Source organism: Dermacentor albipictus, chromosome 9 (assembly GCF_038994185.2).
Source record: "Dermacentor albipictus isolate Rhodes 1998 colony chromosome 9, USDA_Dalb.pri_finalv2, whole genome shotgun sequence".
In the NCBI taxonomy this organism is placed as follows: domain Eukaryota; kingdom Metazoa; phylum Arthropoda; class Arachnida; order Ixodida; family Ixodidae; genus Dermacentor; species Dermacentor albipictus.
In genome coordinates, this window is record NC_091829.1 from 131,697,268 (window position 1) to 131,715,796 (window position 18,529).

The following is an 18,529-nucleotide window of genomic DNA, read 5'->3' on the forward strand; positions in this document are numbered from 1 at the left end:
TTGTCAACCTCGGCCATTTTGTTGTTGACTTTCCGGCAAAGAGCAAGCACGTCTCTTATGTACAAGACATACGATTCATTAGAAGGCTGAACTCGGGTAGTAAGCTCTTTTCTAGCAGCCAGCTGCCGACAAGTAGGATTTCCAAAGAGGTCGACGAGCGTCTCCTTGAAAGCATCCCAGCTACAGATCTTGTCTTCCAGTGTCCGAAACCAGACACGAGGCGTTCCGCCCAAGTAGAATAGGGCATTGGCTAGCATAATAGTAGGGTCCCAGCAGTTGTTTTGGCTAACACGCTCATACAGGTTGAGCCAGTCCTTATTCTTGAGCCAGTCGACATTATCTTGGCCGGAGAATATGCCAGGATCGCGGGGATTTGTAACCGTAACGTACTTTGTTGCCGGGTCGCAGGAGTAGAAGGAGACGAGGTGTCACCGGGAGCCATGGCGGAAAGCGGGACGGTGTGGCCACTGCAGAGCTTCGTGGCGAGGACAGGGAACAACACTCTCCACCACAATGTTACGCGAAGCACGAGTCAGTAAGACGAGCAGCTATTTACAGGTTACATTTACAACAGCAGTTGCAGCGCTGACCGGTAAGATCCACAGCGCGAGCCCAGTTCGTTCTTCCTCTTTTCTCGAGTGATGGCGGCCACGCGCCTTCTTCAAACAATAAATATCACACGTGTGTAGCAATATGTTCGAGGACCTGCATTAGGTTTTTCTCCCATGAAGGCTCAGCGTACTTTATAAAACACACCATTGTAGCTCTTGAAATAATAAATCATAATTTGTGAAATTTACCCAATGCATTTACATTGTGAAAATTTCATTGTGTACCAAAAATTATAAAATCTGACAGATAGATTTCTCTTCAATCTGAAGGGTTTCAAAGGCAACAGGAAGTTGTTCTAGCTGCTGTAAGATGCGCGAGCATGCGTAAAGTGGCCGCATCTTTCATCGCATAAAGAGCAGCCTTGGTTGCAGAAGGATTAACAGCATAAAACAAAGTGTCAGAACTGAGTTGAGGCTAACGGAGTTACTTGAGTCTTGCCTGAATCGTGGAAATCGTTTGCCAATTGACTACGGAAGACTTTGAGCCTTGTTACAACATGACATGCCTCCCTAACAGAGGGTCCATAGGGCCATCTGACCTGTTAGTCAAAGCAGTTCAAAATGATTCCTTTATAAGTTCTAGTTCAGTTCCAAGATGGTGGAAGAATACCGTATTTACTTGCATAATGATCGCACTCGCGCAATGATCGCACTCGCGCAATGATCGCACTCGCGTAATGATTACACTCACGTGATGATCACACCCCTGAATTTTAACATCAAAATTCGATTTTCTTTTTTCTTTCTTGTGTAATGATTGCACCTTGAACTTGCTGCATTGATATGTTGTGTGCCAAGTCTAGCTAATGATGATCAGGCTTACCATCTGTCAAATGCTGTCAAATGCTACGCAAATGACTCTTCAAGACATACCAAGCAGTCTGCATGCACCAAACATTAATTTCATTTTCATTTCATTCATATATTAATACTGCTAGCCCATTTTTGAGCCGTTACAGGGTGGAAAATATTTGTTGCAATGCAGTAAATGCATTCGCAATCACAGCCTTGAAAACATGCAGATACAAAATAAAATTAGTGTGCACAACCTGCAGTTCACAACAAAATACAAATGCGGTAGTAGAAGCACACACAGCAACATTCATATTTCCAAGTAGGTGAAATTCGCTACAAACGAGCTGTCGTGGTTAATTTGGTAGATCAAGGTAAAGGTGTACTGATTTTTCAAACAAACTGACAGAGTCTGTTTTGAGTTATGTGCTGTGGCAACGAGTTCCATTGTTCAACTGTTCGTGGGAAGAATGAATATTTGAATGCGTTGATCCGAGCTTGGAGGGCTGTAAGTTGTTGGTTGTGACTGTTCCTTAATGTTTGGGCCGAGTGCTTCATTATGTACAGTCCGGTGTTTATGTTGAAGAATTTACCCAGCAAAAGATAGAGAAACTTAAGTCTAGCAACTCTTCTCCGCTCTAGCAGTCGGGGTAATTTAAGTTCTGACAACATCCCCGAGACTGAATCCATGGACTTATATCTAGACAGAATAAATCTAGCCGCCCTTCTTTGTACTTTTTCAATCCTTGCTATCCGGTTTTTCGTGTAGGGGTCCTACACGATACAGCCATATTCCAAAGTTGGTATTACAAGTGTCAAATAGGTGGTTAGTTTTGCTGTCATGGTTGCCTGCCCTAGATGCCCCATTTTATTCCTCTCATCACTTTCCAAACTTCCATGAAAAAAAAAAAAGAGCATACAACCAAACTTGCCTTGGCTTTATTATATGTAGGCTTTATAATGGTTGCAGTCAACAATAAAAAAGGCAGCTTTCAATTCTTCCCATCTGCACTTGTGGGCACGCAACAAATCACGAGCAGCAACGATAGTAGCCACGTTTACACTGACACATTAAAAGTGTACCCTATTCATACGTGGACGCTTGTAACTCAGCTGAGATATTCGTCCACCCTCAGCAGAAATGTGCCGTATTAGAACAGTAGTGAAGACAAATGCAGCAGTTTCTGCAGGATACCCGCCATGTGTTTCTATGTCACTGGCAGCTAAGCCCTCCCATCTCCGTTTCTCTCCCCTCAAAACGGACATGGCTACGTTATTGCCACAGGCTTGCCGATATTAATGATATTATTCATTACTGATATGGACGAAGCTGTTTCAATGCACATAATGTACTCACGAAAAGAAACAAAATCACATTCGACGCATTCGTTTGCTCCGCCAGCTGCCATATTTGGTTTGGGTGTCTCGCACTGTTACAGAGGCAGCTGCGTGTTTTTTGACCTGTTGTCATCCCGCAGCAAATGCAGGATGAAATTTTTTTTCTTTTTGTGGGAAATTTAACCCGCCTAATGATAGCACCCCTGAATTTGCGGCAATTTTTCTGAAAAAAAGTGCAATCATTATGCGGGTAGATCAGGTAATGGCTGTTTCGTTTGGCGCCAGTGCAGATGAAAATAATAGTTAAACGTGGATGTAACAAAATCGATGAAAGTCCGCAATATTTCGTTATATACAGGTTTTTGCTATATGCTGTTTCACATGAGAACCAGGAAGTATCATGCAAAAATAAAACTAACATGAGACGGATTTGACTTCAGGTGAGCTCACCTCTCAAACATTTATTCAGGAGAAAAGACAGCATGATTTTTAGCTTGTTTCTTCTGTATGATTGATGACCTCAAGTGGCACTCCAAAGAAGCTAAATCAAGCAATGAAGCTTCATCATCCTGCGTGCCGCTGGTATGATGCGAAACATCCAATGCGTCCACCTCTCTCGCGGCTGGCACGGAAAACAGCAGATCTGCTCCTGAAGCTCCTTCTTCATCACCATAATCTAGTATTTCTTCAGTACATATGGCGTCATTGTCACTATACAAAAATACACCAAGTTCGACGTCGTCAGGCGCCCCACTACTTGCACGTAGCGCATCCCATGCTTTGGTAGCATCAGGTGCATTTTCAGGCTCCTCTTCATTGTCGCAGATTCCAGCTTGAACGAACTTTATTTAGGCCTTGGCGAAGCAATTTGAAATTCTGAGTTTGAACTTCCTGCTACGATGCAGCAAGCATCTCGATCACTCGATATCTGTTCACCTTCGTCTGCTGTTCAGAACGGATGTTCAAAAGACCTTATCTATCACCCGATAGCGGTAGCAGCATTTGAAGCCGTTGATGATTCCTTTGTCCAATGGCTGTATCAAGGATGTGCAATTGGGAGAAAAATATATCAACTCGATGTTCAACAGCTGAAGGCCATCGACGTGGTGCGCAGAGCAATTGTCGTGCAGCAAGCAGATTTGACGGCCTCGTGGCTTTATGCCTTCGTTGAACTCTTTCAACCACTCAGAAAAGATCACTCGCGACATCGCTTTAGAATTGGCCACATATTTGACTGGTATTCGCTTTGTTCCCTTGAAGCAACTGGGCTGGGCACTTTGCCCGATAACTAACAGGATTCGTTTGTCACTGCCATCACTGCTGGCGCAAAGCAAAACCGTGACAAGGAGTTTGCTTTGCTTGCTACTGCGGCAGTCTTCTCCTTTAATCACCAGAGCTATTAAGGTGGGACGTGGCTTTGAAAATCAACTTTCTTGTTTCTTCATGGATTTTGATGAAAATTGGCACAAATGTTTAGAATGTCTTCCTGATGATTCCCTAAACGTTTCAGAGTGATATCTTGAGAATATTTTATTCAAATAAATTTAGCAGTATTTTTCTCCTTCTAACTTTCTGGAGAGCATCGGGAACTTAAAAAAACGTGATAGAAGACTTGTTAAGTATTGACTGCATAGCAAAATGCGTGCTGAAGGTCATGACATTCTTGAATTTTTTTTTTTCGCAACACACATTTTTTGGAGTGCCGTATTTTATATTGCCTTCGCATCAAGCGTACTTTCAGGGTAGACGAACAGCCATATCGTAAACTTACAAAGGGTCAAGATAAGAAAGCGGGAATGTCACGACTTGCACTGTAGCCCAAGGAATGTGACAAAAGAAAAACGGAGTCAAAATATGTTAAATGGTAACAAAGAAATCAGCTCCAGAAACTGAACAGAAAGGCAGAAAAACTGTTTTGAGAAAATGGCTCTCAAAGTTTCAGCTTCTCCTCAGTTCTGTAAAGGGCACCAAATTTGTAGTCTTTGGGGTATTTTGTGATGTGGGGCTTCTTGTGCATGTGGCCTCTGGTCTATTGTGCTCCCCCCTCCCCCTTTTTTTTCTTTTCACTGGGCATTCCTTGCTGCTGCTCTACAAAGAGCATGGTGCCTAAGTTTCAAACCAAGTGACGTGCAGAACTATGTGTGGGCATGAATATAGTTCCAATGTACATTCAGGCAGCCTGTACCTGCAGGCTGCCCGAGTGATAGCAATCTCCAGTACAATCAGTGATACATTTTTTTTTCTTTTGGTAGAATTGACCATGTTACTGAATGAAGGCTCTGAGTGTCAGCAGCTTCCCAAATCATCTTTACTTGACAATACCTGCAGAACTTAAGATCAGAGAGCCAGAAATAGTTTTGCGGCTGCTAGGTGCTTTCCAGAATTGTACTTTTGTATGATGCTTCAATCACTTCTGCAGCCAGGTGTCTGTGCCAGCCCAAGGGGCCTAGTTAACAGAGCTCATGATAAGGTTCTCTTTATGAAGGAGTGGTATGATAGATATTGTTACGAGCTATTGTGACAATATGATAATAGAGTGAACGCACAATATGCTTAGTTGCGGGGCCGAGGTGGTGATGTGCGAAATGCCTAGCCGCAGATACAAGGAGCCAACGCGCGATGTGCTTAGTCGCACTGTTCGAGGTGCCGACGCGTGAAGTACCTAGCCGCGCAGTCCGAGGCGCCGGATGCGCGAAATGCCTAGTTGTGGGCTCGAGGCGTCGACGCTCAATGTGCTTCTTCGTGCAGTCCGACGTAGTGACGCGCGAAATTCCTAGCGGTGGGCTTGAGGAGTCGGCACTCCATGCGCTTATTCGCACAGTCCGAGGTGACGATGCACGATAGGCCTAGTCACGGGCTCGAGGAGTCGACACTCGATGCACTTACTCGCACAGTCCGAGGTGCCGATGCACAATATGCTTAGGCAAGGGTCCGAGCAGTCAGCGCGTGATGTGCTTGATCGCCGAGTTGGAGACTCCCTAGGCACGAAATGCTTAGCCGCGTGTCCGAGGATTGCGTGCGCGATGTGCTTCGTCACGAATTCCGAAACACTGAGTGCTGAAAGGCTTAGCCACATGTCTGAGGATTCCGTGCGTGAATCTTGGTTGCAAAATCCGCGTCGCCGATGCTCGGAATGCTTGGCCGCGAGTCTGCAACGTCCACAAGCATATGGATCGGCCACGCTACTGCGATGTTCGGGTGGCGCCCGTTTTGACACGTCGAGACTATGGTGAGTGGAGACGTCCAGACTCACGAGGTGCAAAGAGCAGAGCAGATGATGCGAGCGCCGGACCAATGGTGAACCGTGCTGGAGTCACATGGCGGGTGCGGCCAATCGGAGACTCCACCACGACCTTCAATCATTTGCTTTTTGTTCGCTTGTTTCTGTATGGAGGAGATAGCGGAAGCAGCAAATTCGAAGACGGAGAAATGCGCTTTCTGAGACCAAGATTACCGTTACCGAAAGAGAAATCAATGGTCTTATGATACGCTTAAAAAATAATGTCGCAAGTGGGTATGATGAAATTAAAGTTGAACCTGTATAGCGAGTGTCATTAATTATCAGCCCTGTCCTAGCCTATCTCATTAGTCTTACATTTTCTACTGGAGTCTTCCCAGATAAATTAAAACTGGCCAAAGTAATTCCAATACACAAAGGAGGTAGAATTGACGATATTACAAATTACCGGCCAATCTCAGTGCTACCGGTGTTTTCAAAGATTTACGAATTGTCAATCAATAACAGGCTGTCAAAATATCTAACCATGTATCATATAATATTACCCTCACAGTATGGTTTTCAGAAAAATAAGACAACTCAGGACGCTCTTCTTGCCGCCAAGCAGCAAATAATCAGAAATATTGAAGATCAGCTCTTCACCTTAGGAATATTTCTCGATCTGCGCAAAGCTTTTGATTCTGTTGACCACGAAATCTTAGCCATAAAATTAGATTGCAATAAAATTCGTGGTATCACATTGGACCTTATTAAGAGCTACTTATCGTTTCGGCGTCAGTTTGTTAAAATAGACTGTGGTTCTTCAAAACAGCTTGACATTAAACTAGCTGCCCCGCAAGGTTCGATATTAGGCCCGTTACTTTTCCTCTTATATGTGAATGACATCACGGAACTACAAAGAACACCCACAATAACCATGTTTGCAGATGACACTAGTTTATTCTTTACAGGTAGAACACTGCATGACATTGAACAATCGGCCAATTTGTATTTAAATGATTTATCCGCATGATTGCAACAAAACAAACTTCAGTTTAATGCAGTAAAAACAAAGTACATGATATTTAAGCCAATCAATAAGCATTAAAAAAATGATTAACTTAGAGTACAGAGGACATAACTTAGAACAAGTAAGTGTGCAAAAGTTCCTTGGGGTATGGTTTAGTGAAGAGTTGTCTTGGGTCCCTCATGTCAGTCATCTGCTCTCCAAACTCGCGAAGTCTGTTGGATGTATTAGAAAAATAGCGCCTCTTCTACCTCTTTGGCTAAAGCAATCACTATATTACTCTCTGTTCTATTCTAAACTTTTGTATGGCATTCTGGTCTGGAGGACAACGACAAAAGGGAATTACGATAGGCTACAACTGCTGCAAAAACGTATCCTCCGGATTTTTGTGAACCACACCGGCCCTATTACTTTGTTGCTGACGCAACCACTTTTTCCTAGATTTGATGTTTTACCTGCAAATAAAGTCTATTTATGGATACTGGCACAGCAAATTTATAAATAGAAACTCCACAGTATTTACACACCTGTCTTGGCGCATATGATATACGTAACCCCAAACGCAGAAATAAAAAAAGTCAGAACGAATTAGGGAAAACAAGATCTGGAATATCAGGTAATAGACGTGTTAAATAACTGTGCTTCTATTTTGGATTTCTGCCTACCCAGAAAAACGTTTAAACGTGAACTGCGGTCAATTTTGTTTCCCGTCGATTTTGTTTTCCGTTGAAATTGTTAAGTTACAGTGATAAATGTAAATTCCGTTTCGGCTGTTGACTTCCTTTTAAGTATTTTTTGTGATAAGAGCGAATGTTCAATGTGATATTTAAAAATAAGCTGTAAATAGTGCTTAGGAACACCCGTATTGTATAGGATGTATGATGTATGTATGGTGTAGGCTGTATGCATGTACTATTTGTAACGCCGCTTCTCTTCTGTTACCAGCTCTGCTGTACTGCTGTAGGCTGCTCCTTTTGTTACGGGGGCAGAGACCTCGTCAGGCAATCATGCCTTTAGTTTCTGCCACCTGCAGAATGATGTGATTTTCCTGCAAATAAAAACTGACTGACCGACTGACTGACTGAAAGATGGCGGCGCTCGGTCATGCCGTTGCGGAGATACTGTGGCTTGAAAAACTGTTTTTTCTTGATTTCTGCGAAATTTTTCGCCACCTTGGCTGATAAAACGAATTTTTTAGAGCACTTTTAAATGGTTCACAGTGATGATATTTGGGTATCAGATAGAAAAAGGCTTATACAAAGTGAAATTGTAATTTTCAGAAAATCGACTTTTTGGCAATTTTTCGCGATGCGAAAGCAGCGTCCCCCCTTAAGCAACATCTGCTAAAACAGAGCCGTCCCAACCGCGTTGTAGACGTCAGCTGCCTTGCAGCAGCTGAACATGCTAGGCAGCTTCTCAGCAAATCACGATGCAGAAGCACCGCTATCGGCAGAGGCAGACTCGCCACTAATTTTCCCAATGACTTCGTTTTGGCTCTAAAATCCTTGCAACTAGCCATTGCTAGCTTTGAAATCCTCATGCCCCAGGATGCATGCACAATCCTTCGCTTTCTGCTGCAAGCGCACGCCACTTACGGGCACGTTTTGTGCCCATGTGTTCGAAAACCACGTAAACATAGCTTTGTCCACATCAAGTCAACAACCTCATCCTTATTTTTTTCTTTGAACTTGTGCCCAACTCCACTGGACTGTGAATGCTTTCTTCCGCATTCAAGATAGTCAACAGGGTGCTGGCTGGGATGTTGAACCGAGCAGTGACATACTTCTTCTTGCCCTCGATAACCATATTCACAATTGAAAGCTTTTCCTTGAAAGACAAAACTTTGTGCTTCCTTGCTGAATTCATTTTCAAAGCGAACAAACACTGTGAGCACAATGCGTTGGCAAGCTAGTTGGTGCGAATCCATGAATACTTTGTTTAGCGCAAAACAACAGACACAAGAAAGACGACCAGGACAAGGCGCTACTCTCAACTGATATCATTTTATTGCATCACTCCTTTATAGACAGCTCAAACTAGAGGAACATGCGCAGTGAGCACCATGTGGTGGAGCCACCAACATCCGATCTCAAGAGCGCACTCATGAGTCAGAATCCAAAAAACCGAATTCAGCGCTGTACAAGGTTAAGGAAGGCACACTAATGCACTGTGACCCCAATGACTGAATGAAAAATGCTTCCGATAACTCTCGGGTGGCGGTGTCATGGCTCTTCTTCAAAATCGTGGTATCACGAAACATGGGCTTGCACTTGCATATTTTACAATGCTGAGCCAAATGGGAACCTGTGCCTGTTGGTATGGATCGCTCATGTTCTCTAAGGCACTCATTACCACAGTGGCCTGACTGCCCTACATACACTTTGCCACATGACAAGGGAATCTTATAAACCACACCGACGCTGCAATATACAAACTTCGCGTGGTTCTTTTCACAATCTGGTTTTTTACTAGAATAGCAGCTTGGGCTTGTTGGTTTTCCATCCTGCTAGTAACAGCGCAAAATGTTGACAAGAGACGAGACAAGAAGACACCACAAGCGCTGACTTTCAACAACATTTATTCCGAAAGAAACACGGCTTCTTATAACCGTTGCCCACACGTGTCGCAGTCACGTGATCGCACATCATGTGAAACATGCACTTTTTCTTTTTTGCACTCAAGATAGTGGTTGCACATGCAAAAGCTCAAGTTCTTTTTTTGTCAGTAACAAGGCTGGCATGCTAACGCATTGGTCACGAAGTCTGGTAATCTCGGCTGCCTCAATTATCTCCCGGACCAGCTGGCCATTGTTTTTCTTCAGCACTTTACAGCGTCTGAATTCTGCGGCGCAATCTTTTGAGGGGCAATCCCTGATATGGATGCCTAAATTCCTGTTCGCCTGCTCGATGCTAAGTTTGTGTTCCTTTAGTCTTTCATTTGTGCATCTCGAAGTTTGCCCTATATACCTTTTTCCACATTTCAGAGGTATTGAATACACCACGGCTTCTGTGCACTCCACAAAACGATTCTGGTGATTTATCGTGCACCCTTCCTGGTTTATCGGCTCTTCACCCTTTTCAATGTTTCACTCTCGACTTCCCAGCACTCATTGCCCTCATTGTCAACGCTGTCTGCCGAGCAAAACCATGTCGTTCTGCGCACGCATGAAGATTCTTCCGCCAGAAGTGCTTGCCCTCTTTAAAGGGCATGCACCCTCTAATAGCCACGGGCGAAGACGTTTGAAGATTTTAAAATCTGAATGAATCTGAATCTGAATTTATTATGAACATTTTTTTCTAATTAGCAGCGAGTACTATACCCGAATGTAATATTCATGACAGTGCAAGAGCAATAAAAATAGCATCACCCCCCAGATCATTTTAATAGGAATAAAATGATACCACCCTGGTCATTTTTGGCCAAAAACAACCCAGATAAAACACCTGTAAGGCTGAGTACGGGGTGCAAAAACATCGAACTGAAACAAACGCATTTGAAGTTTCAAACAAATGTAGCTTTCGCTGAAGTGAATCTACAGCAATACAAATGGCACCGTTTTGAAGCTCTATGTTTTGTTAGAATGGCCATACTAAATGTGTGACTGCACACTCTCAAAATAATAGCACACTGGCCACTGAACTAGCACAAGAAACTTCATTAGGCACCATTCTCTACAAAGAGCACGGTGCCTGGATTTCAAACCGAGGTGCAGAACTCTGTGTGGGCATGAATATAGTTGCAGTGTTGTACCTGCAGGCTGCCTGATTGATAGCAGTCTCCAAAACAATCAGTGAGGCATTTTTGTTTTCATTTTGTAGAATTGACCATGTTACTGAATGAAGACTCTGAATGTCAGCAGCCTCCCAAGTCATCTTCACTTGACAATGGCTGTAGAACTTAGCATCAGAGAGCCAGTGATAGATATGCAGCTGCTAGGTGCTTTCCAGAATTGTACTTTTGTATGATGCCTCGATCACTTCCGCAGCCAGATGTTGTGCCAGCCCAAGGGGCCTAGTGAACCGAGCTCATGATGAGGTTCTCTTTATGAAGGGGGGGTGGTGTATGATAGTTATTGTTACGAGCTATCGTGACAATATGATCATAGAGTGAATGCGCAATATGCTTGGTTGTGGGTCTGAGGTGCCGACGCGCGAAATGCCTAGATGCGAGCTCGAGGAGTCGACACTGGATGCACTTATTCGCACAGTCTGAGGTGCCCACGCGCGAAATGCCTACACGCGGACTCGAGGAGTCGACACTCGATGCTCTTGTTCGCGCAGTCGGAGGCGCCGATGCACAAAATGACTAGGTGAGGGTCCGAGAAGTCCGCGCGCGATGTGCATGATCGCTGAGTAGGAGACTCCCTATGCGCGAAATGTTTAGCCGTGTGTCCAAGGATTGCGGGCGCAACATGCTTCGTCACGAATTCTGAAACACCGAGTGCTGAAAAGCTTAGTCGTATGACCGAGGATTCCGTGCGTGATTCTTGGTCGTGAAGTCCGCGTCGCTGATGCCAAGAATGCTTAGCCGCGAGTCTGAAACGTCCACAAGCGTAGGAATTGGCCACGCTACTGCGATGTCCGCGTAGCACCCGTTTTGACACGTCGAGATTACGGTGAGTGGAGATGTTCAGACTCACGAGGTGCAAAGAGCCGAGCAGACGACGCAAGCGCCGGACCAATGGCAAATCGCTCTGGAGTCACGTGGGGGGCGCGGCCAATCGCAGGCTCAGGCAGGACCTTCAATCATTTGCTTTTTGTGCGCTTGTTACTGTATGGAGGACATCGCTGAAGCGGCAAATTCGAAGACGGAGAAATGCACTTTCCAACAAGACCAAGATGGCAGCGGTCGGGCGCGCCGTTCCGGAGATATTGTGGCGTGAAAAACGCTGTTCTTTCTTGATTTCCGCGAAATTTTTCGGCACCTTGGCCAATAAAACAATCTTTTTTAGAGCACTTCTATGTGGTTTATGTGGATGATATTTCGGAGTCGGATAGAAAAAGAGTTATAGAAACTGAAAATGTGATTTTCAAAAAATCATTTTTTTGCCATTTTTCGCGATGTAAAACCCGCGTCCCCCTTAAAGGGGTTGGGACACCAAATTTTGAGGCTATAAAAAGCATGTTGTAGGCTGCTTCCGTATGCAAGGACACCCATAACAAGGTATTGGATGCTTTAAGCATTTCAAAGTAATTTTAATTCAGCTCCAAAAAGTCATTGAAAACTCCTTCTTGTAGTCGAGACCCATTGCTAGCGCGGCAGTTTCTATGTCACAGAGGAGGAACGAAAATACTGACGTCATAGCACACTAGCACAAAAACGTGACGTATGATGAGTAGCGATGAAATGCCGATTATGGAGCCTGCTGAGCCGAGCGACCGAGCATAGCCTCCACTATGACCGAGCTACAGGCATATAGAAATCCTTTCTTAATGCAAAGGGGTAAGACATCCAGACACGGACACAAGAGGAGAGGAGTGGACAACATGAACGCCGCACGGCGGTCCGCGAACGGCAAACTGCGTGCGGCGAGTTGCCGTGTGGACGGGCCTTTACATGTTTGAATGTAACACTAACCGGCCGACTCCGAAAGGGACCAGGATATGCGGCGTTCGTGTTGTCCGCTTCTCTCCTCGTATAGTCGCATAGTTCGGCAGCTCGGAGCAGTCTCTCGTTCGCTTGGCCTTTCTCAATGTGAGGGCCCATCCACGTTACCGGCACGGAAACTAGCCGCACGCCGTTTGCCGTTCGCGGGCCCCCGTGCGACGGTGGTCTTGCTTGCGAACGGCGAGATTTCCTTACCGCAGAGAGGACGGGCCCAGGACCCATGTGTGCGGCAGCCATACGGCGAAGCGGCCAATCAGCGACCGAGGAGTGGTCACTGTGGCACCGACGGCAGCTTCACCGCCTCTGATCGTTCGGCGCCGCCGACATCGTCCCTAGGCCTTTTCCGGTTCACTTCAAAGCTAAAGCTTACGGCGCTTCGGAATGAATCACCGACTCTCACAAGCCGCAATATTTTCTTACCGTTGTTGCCGCTCTTCGCAATAATTATAATAATTGCGACACGCACTTCGAATCGCCAGTTGTTGACCTCTGCTGGCAGAGCACGCGTATGCGCGAGCAGACGACACAGCATAGTTTTACGTCACTATTTCTTGTGGTCCACGTGACCAAGCCATGTTGCGTTTCCTCCTCTGTGACGTCGTAGCATCCCCCGGAGCCCAGAAACTGAAACCGAAATCGCTCGGTATAGTAATGCTATTATTAAATTATTTATCGGATATATATGAATCCCGCTGTGTGTATCGTGCTCCCTGAAGCATGACGCAACGTTTGAATCAACAAACGCATGAACGAAAATTTTGATGTCTCCACCCCTTTAATCAACCACCATACATTATTCCCGCTGCCCGTATATCACATCGCACTCGGCACGTGTACCAAGTTGGCCGCCCTCGCACTCATACTACCACTTTTTCAGGCTCATTCTTCCTTCGCGCAGCAACAGATTGGAACAACCTGCCCCACAAAATTGCCGCGATAACTTGTGCACCTACATTCATGCAAAAGCTAACAGACCAGTTTTTAGAATTAAAAAATGTAAGGGATATGCTATCTATGTGTGTACTAGATGAAATTATGTACTTAATTTTCCAGGTGTTGTAACTTATGCTCTGTTATTCCAACTTATGCTCCGTTATTTTTAAAATGATGTATAATAAATATATGTATGCACACCCCTTATGTAATGCCCCTATGAGGCTTTTAAAGTAATAAAATGAAATGAAATAGCATTCACTTTCACGTTCACACCTTCCATCGTGCCAAGCCAACACATATAAGCATGAAAAAAAAAAACTAGAACAGGCAGGCACGGTAGTGAAATCCTGGTGTCACAATACGTGAGTGAAAAATGCAGAGGCTGATTTGCTTGTCCCAGGGAGGCGCTACGGGAGCTAGCAGCTTTCATCATCATCATTGCAGCACACTGCATCGATTGCTCTGGCTCGCTGCGACCGCATGCGTTTCCTCTCGCGATCAACCATGTATCATTTATCAATTACAACAGTTACACATTATTTACGCAAAATTTTCGGTACAATAATAAATGATAAGCGTTCAAAATTTGTCACAACAAGGTAAACTGCCATGCCTTCGTTACATAGAGGTCAGAAATACATGGGCTTCTATGGGAGTGGCATCGGGGAATGAAAAAAATTTTTTTAATCCAGGATTACAGAGAGCTTCATTACATCCAGATTTCACTGTAGCTCAGTTCTGGTTTTTGGTTCAGTTCCAGTTTGGTTCAACACCTTGGGAGCACATGCAAATAAGTTACAAACCTCAGTTACAAACCAGTTCTAAGTTTTTTTCCTTCACATTCTTTTTCTCTTTCAATACGACCACTGTGCATTTTGAATGGTATGTTCAACGAGTTTGGATTTTTGATACACCAATGAATGAAATGCAAGCCAGCCCAACACAATCGCCAAACACTATCAGAACAAAGAATGGCACAGCTTGCCGCTGTCCAAATGATTGGACCAGCTATCTGCGCAAGCTAATACGAGTGCTTTTTGTGCAGATGTGGAAGCTGTAAAAAACTCCAATGCTAGCTTTTCCTCTCCTTGCTCACATCTCTTATCATCGCAAATCAAAATATGGCCTCAAAGCTGTCTGATGCTCTCATCTATCCTCATTAACTCTTTCTCCACCATGGGGAAAATTAATGTTTTTGGTAGGTTACGCCAGATACAGTCGCCGACTGATTTTCCGGACTCCAAAAATTCGGACATGCCTGATTATACGGTCAGCTTCGCGGCACCGCCATTCTCCCCATTGACCATAATGTATAACAACTGCCGAAAGTTCGGACACCTTGCAACCTCTCGTCTGATTTTTCGGACACTCCTTGAGCCAACTCGGTCGAGAGCACCATGCACCGACTCTAACCGGTGCATGGTTCGACTTGCTGAACGCCATTTTTGTTTTGAATGGAGCTTCCTTGCTGCCCCACGAAGTGGCGCTACTGGAAATCCCCACTCATCATCATCGTTTCTGCCTAGTTCGATAGAGTGGCTCTGCAGCAGTTCCGGTTTCAGCTTAGTAAGCCAGGTCAAGACAATCCAGCAGCTGATTTGTTTCTTTGCGCACGACGCTGCAAGCAGGCCGCGTTTTTTCGTTTGTGTGACTGGTGTCGGCACAGTGGTGTTTGCTTTGTGTGCTGTGTCGAGGTTTCGGTGATCCAACGCGGCATACGGAAACATAGCGTCAAGTCGCTAATGGCACCGACAGTGCCCGCGCAGACTGCGCTGGGAAATGCCGGCAAGCGGGTGCCAGGAGGCCTAAGATTTGTCGCCTTCCGATGTGCTGCCTACAGACGTGGAAAATATTCTGCCGAGACTTGCGCACTGGTTGCATTGCGATTCCAGACACTGTATGACAGTTTCACAGGTGCTGACACTGCTGTACTGACATGCGTAGAACTCGACGACGGCGAGATCATTCGTCAGGTTTCTGCTGCACCGCCGGACGATGACCGAGTCGGAAGTTGACGCACCATGTGCTACGCTGCCGTCGCATGCGGAGCGTGTACAAGCAGCGACTGTGCTTTCAGCCGCCTATAGTGACCGTACGACCCTCTCCGAGATTCAGGCTTATCTGATTGCACGTAAACTGAACAGCGTGCAACGGCGCATTCACGATTTCTTCAAGCCTACTGCCGAGCCCGAATAAGTGCGTGGAAATAAAGGATTTCATTTTTTTTCTTAATTTGCTTTTTTCTGACACCTGTTTATTCGGACATTTCCGCAGTCCCCGTGAGGTCCGAATAAACGGTCGGCGACTGTATATTTTTCTGAAGGAACTACTGCACTGAACATTTTAAGTAATACAACAACAAAAAGCAGAATGAACGCACTTTTCATGCATAAAGGTTTCATTACCGAGATATATGTCATAAGGGAAATATATAATATATTCTCAGAATAAGATTGTGGGATAACACCGAACAAAGTTTGTAAAAACACGCTTGTACCTAGTAAAAAAAATATATAAAAAACTATAACATATACAAAATGTTTTGCCATCTAATAGCACTACTTCAAAAAAAATTAAAATTTTTCATCGAACAGGTATTTCAATACAAAAACTTAACTGCAAGAACTACAGTTGGGTGCGCCGGGCTGCGGCTGCCAGTGTTCTGGAGTGGTTTTGTCGTCCTCGCTCTCAGAGTCCAAGTTCGACGAAAAGGCAGCATCCTCAGAATAGCTGCCGCTCGAGCCATCGATAAAATGAACCTCAGACACAGCGGAATCACGAGATCTACGATCTTTCGACGAGCGGGCATGCTCCCGGAGGCAACCATTTTTTCTTCCTACTTTGACGATCGTGAAACTTTGGAATAGGTTCGAAAAATTACCACCTCTTGGAAAAAAATAGGACTACTTAGAAAACAAAAATATAGCTCTCCTCCTTCATGCCCGATGGCGAAGTGTGTCCATGAGCAGTGTGGAAAGTGTAGAAAGCGGTGTTTCAAACATTTGATAGCGGGCGGCCATTTTTGTTTGCTACTTTGACATTCGCTAAACTTCAAAGCATGTTTAAAAATCACCACCTGGCGGGAAAAAAAGCAAACTTTTTAGAAAATAAAAATATAGTCTTCTTCTTCACGTCCAATAGGGCAGCGTGTCCATGAGCAGCGCGGAAGGTCCCGAAAGCAGTGTTTCAAACCATCATTAGTGGGCTAACGATGCACAATGGGTGCAGTACGGAAAGAGATGAGATGGTATCAAGATGGAGACTTCGCACCAACAAAAAGCCACACAAGCTGTGATGCAATGGCACTTCCAAATTACCCTACTTTTGCGCATAGGAAAAGTATGATTTTCTCAACTTTTATTTCACATTTATTTTAGTGTTCACTCATGTTTTAAAGGAAAAGCTGGGGATAGCAAAAAGAAAAAACAAATTTGACTATATCAACCTATGTAGTTGACCCTAAGACGGGTGGAGCCGAGGGCAACATTCCTCACACCCTGCAGTTAGGAAAGTTTCACTTTAAGAGCTCTGATGGTGTGCTCACACTCTGCCTGTGATTCATAAACTGTACTAAATGAAAGAAGTCCGCAAAATATATTTTTAAAAAAATGTCAGCGTTCGTGCTTCAAAACAACACTCACCTGAAAGTAGCTGGCATCGTCAATGCCTTCCTTGAGGGGGACATTGACCGAGTAGTAGCGGCCACTCTCGGCGCCAAGCTCGTACATGTCGCCAGTGCCGGGAAAGAAGTAGTTGCCGTACTTGTGGAAGGACACCGTCATCACCCGGTCTGTCAGGTAGAAAGCTTCCTGCAGAAGCAAATAAATGCAAATGTGAATGACGATCTTAAAGGGCCCCTGAAACGGCTCGGACAAATTTTGTATACGCGTAGGGTACAGCTTAAGTAGAACATTCGTACCACAATTTAAGTGAAGCGTTACATATTAATGGAGCTACAAACGATTACAAGTTACCCTCCTGCCTAGCCATGCTTTTCCTCCTCAACTCGTTCGTGGAGCGATTGGGGCTAAGCTCCGCCTTCCCTGGTTCTGTGTCACGATGTGACATCACATCGTCCACTTCCGGTTGTTTTGGAGCCCGCCCCTGCCCGACCACGCCTGCTATCAAAGCAGTGTGTGTTTATTTATTATTTTATTTATTTATACGATACTGCAGGCCCAAATGAGTGCCCAAGCAGGAGGGGCAGAATACATAAATATTTACATATGTACATATATATATACATACACATGCACACATGAAAAAGAAATACAAAAGCAATGCAACATATGTAAATATCAGAAGAAAACTAAAATGAAGGCAATGAATAATAAGATTAAGAGAAGGTACATTGAAGGAAGACAACCCGACAAACATTAGAACAGTATCACACGCATATATGAGCACTTGCAACCACTATCAAGAGAGGAAAAAAAAGAGGAAAAAAAAGAAAGAAAACACCAGAAGTTGAACGAGCGACCATTGCAAAATACTGAAAATAATAGAACAAGGAAGATAAGGAAAGTATCGAACAAAATTCACGTTTAAAAAGAAGGGGGGGGGGGGGGGCAAACAGTAACAAGGCTTGCCGACATGGCAATACCCCTAGTATTCAAGACACATACGTTCAGTAGAATCGGTGTTTATCAATTGTGATAATGGCAGGCTGTTCCAATCTGTTACAGTGCGCGAGAAGAAGGAAAACTTAAAGAGGTTAGTTCGGGTGTTATAAGGTGTTAAAGAATCAGCGTGACGATGCCGTGTTCGGCGCGCTGTAAGTGGTTTAACATAAGCCTGTGGGTCGAGAGACAAACAGTTGTTTTTAAGCAAGAAAAGAAACTTCAATCGTATTTTCCTGCGTATTTGTAGCATTTGAATATTATGTTGTTTCATTAGGCTAGTAGGAGAGTCACTCCGTCGATATTTAGAAAAAATAAACCTGACAGCTTTACGTTGGACCATCTCTAAAGGGTTAATGGTAGTTATCTTATAGGGATCCCA

At 44.5% G+C, this 18,529-nt stretch overlaps 1 protein-coding gene across 2 annotated transcripts in view; it reads right to left on the reverse strand.

The window, feature by feature from the left end:
• Positions 1–18,529, reverse strand: part of HDAC3 (histone deacetylase 3) — a 170,212-nt gene that overhangs the window by 54,910 nt on the left and 96,773 nt on the right. For both annotated transcript variants that reach the window (XM_070525397.1, XM_070525398.1), the window contains exon 6: positions 17,170–17,337. In XM_070525397.1, the coding sequence (XP_070381498.1) occupies positions 17,170–17,337 (168 nt within the window). The remainder of the gene's footprint in view (positions 1–17,169; positions 17,338–18,529) is intronic.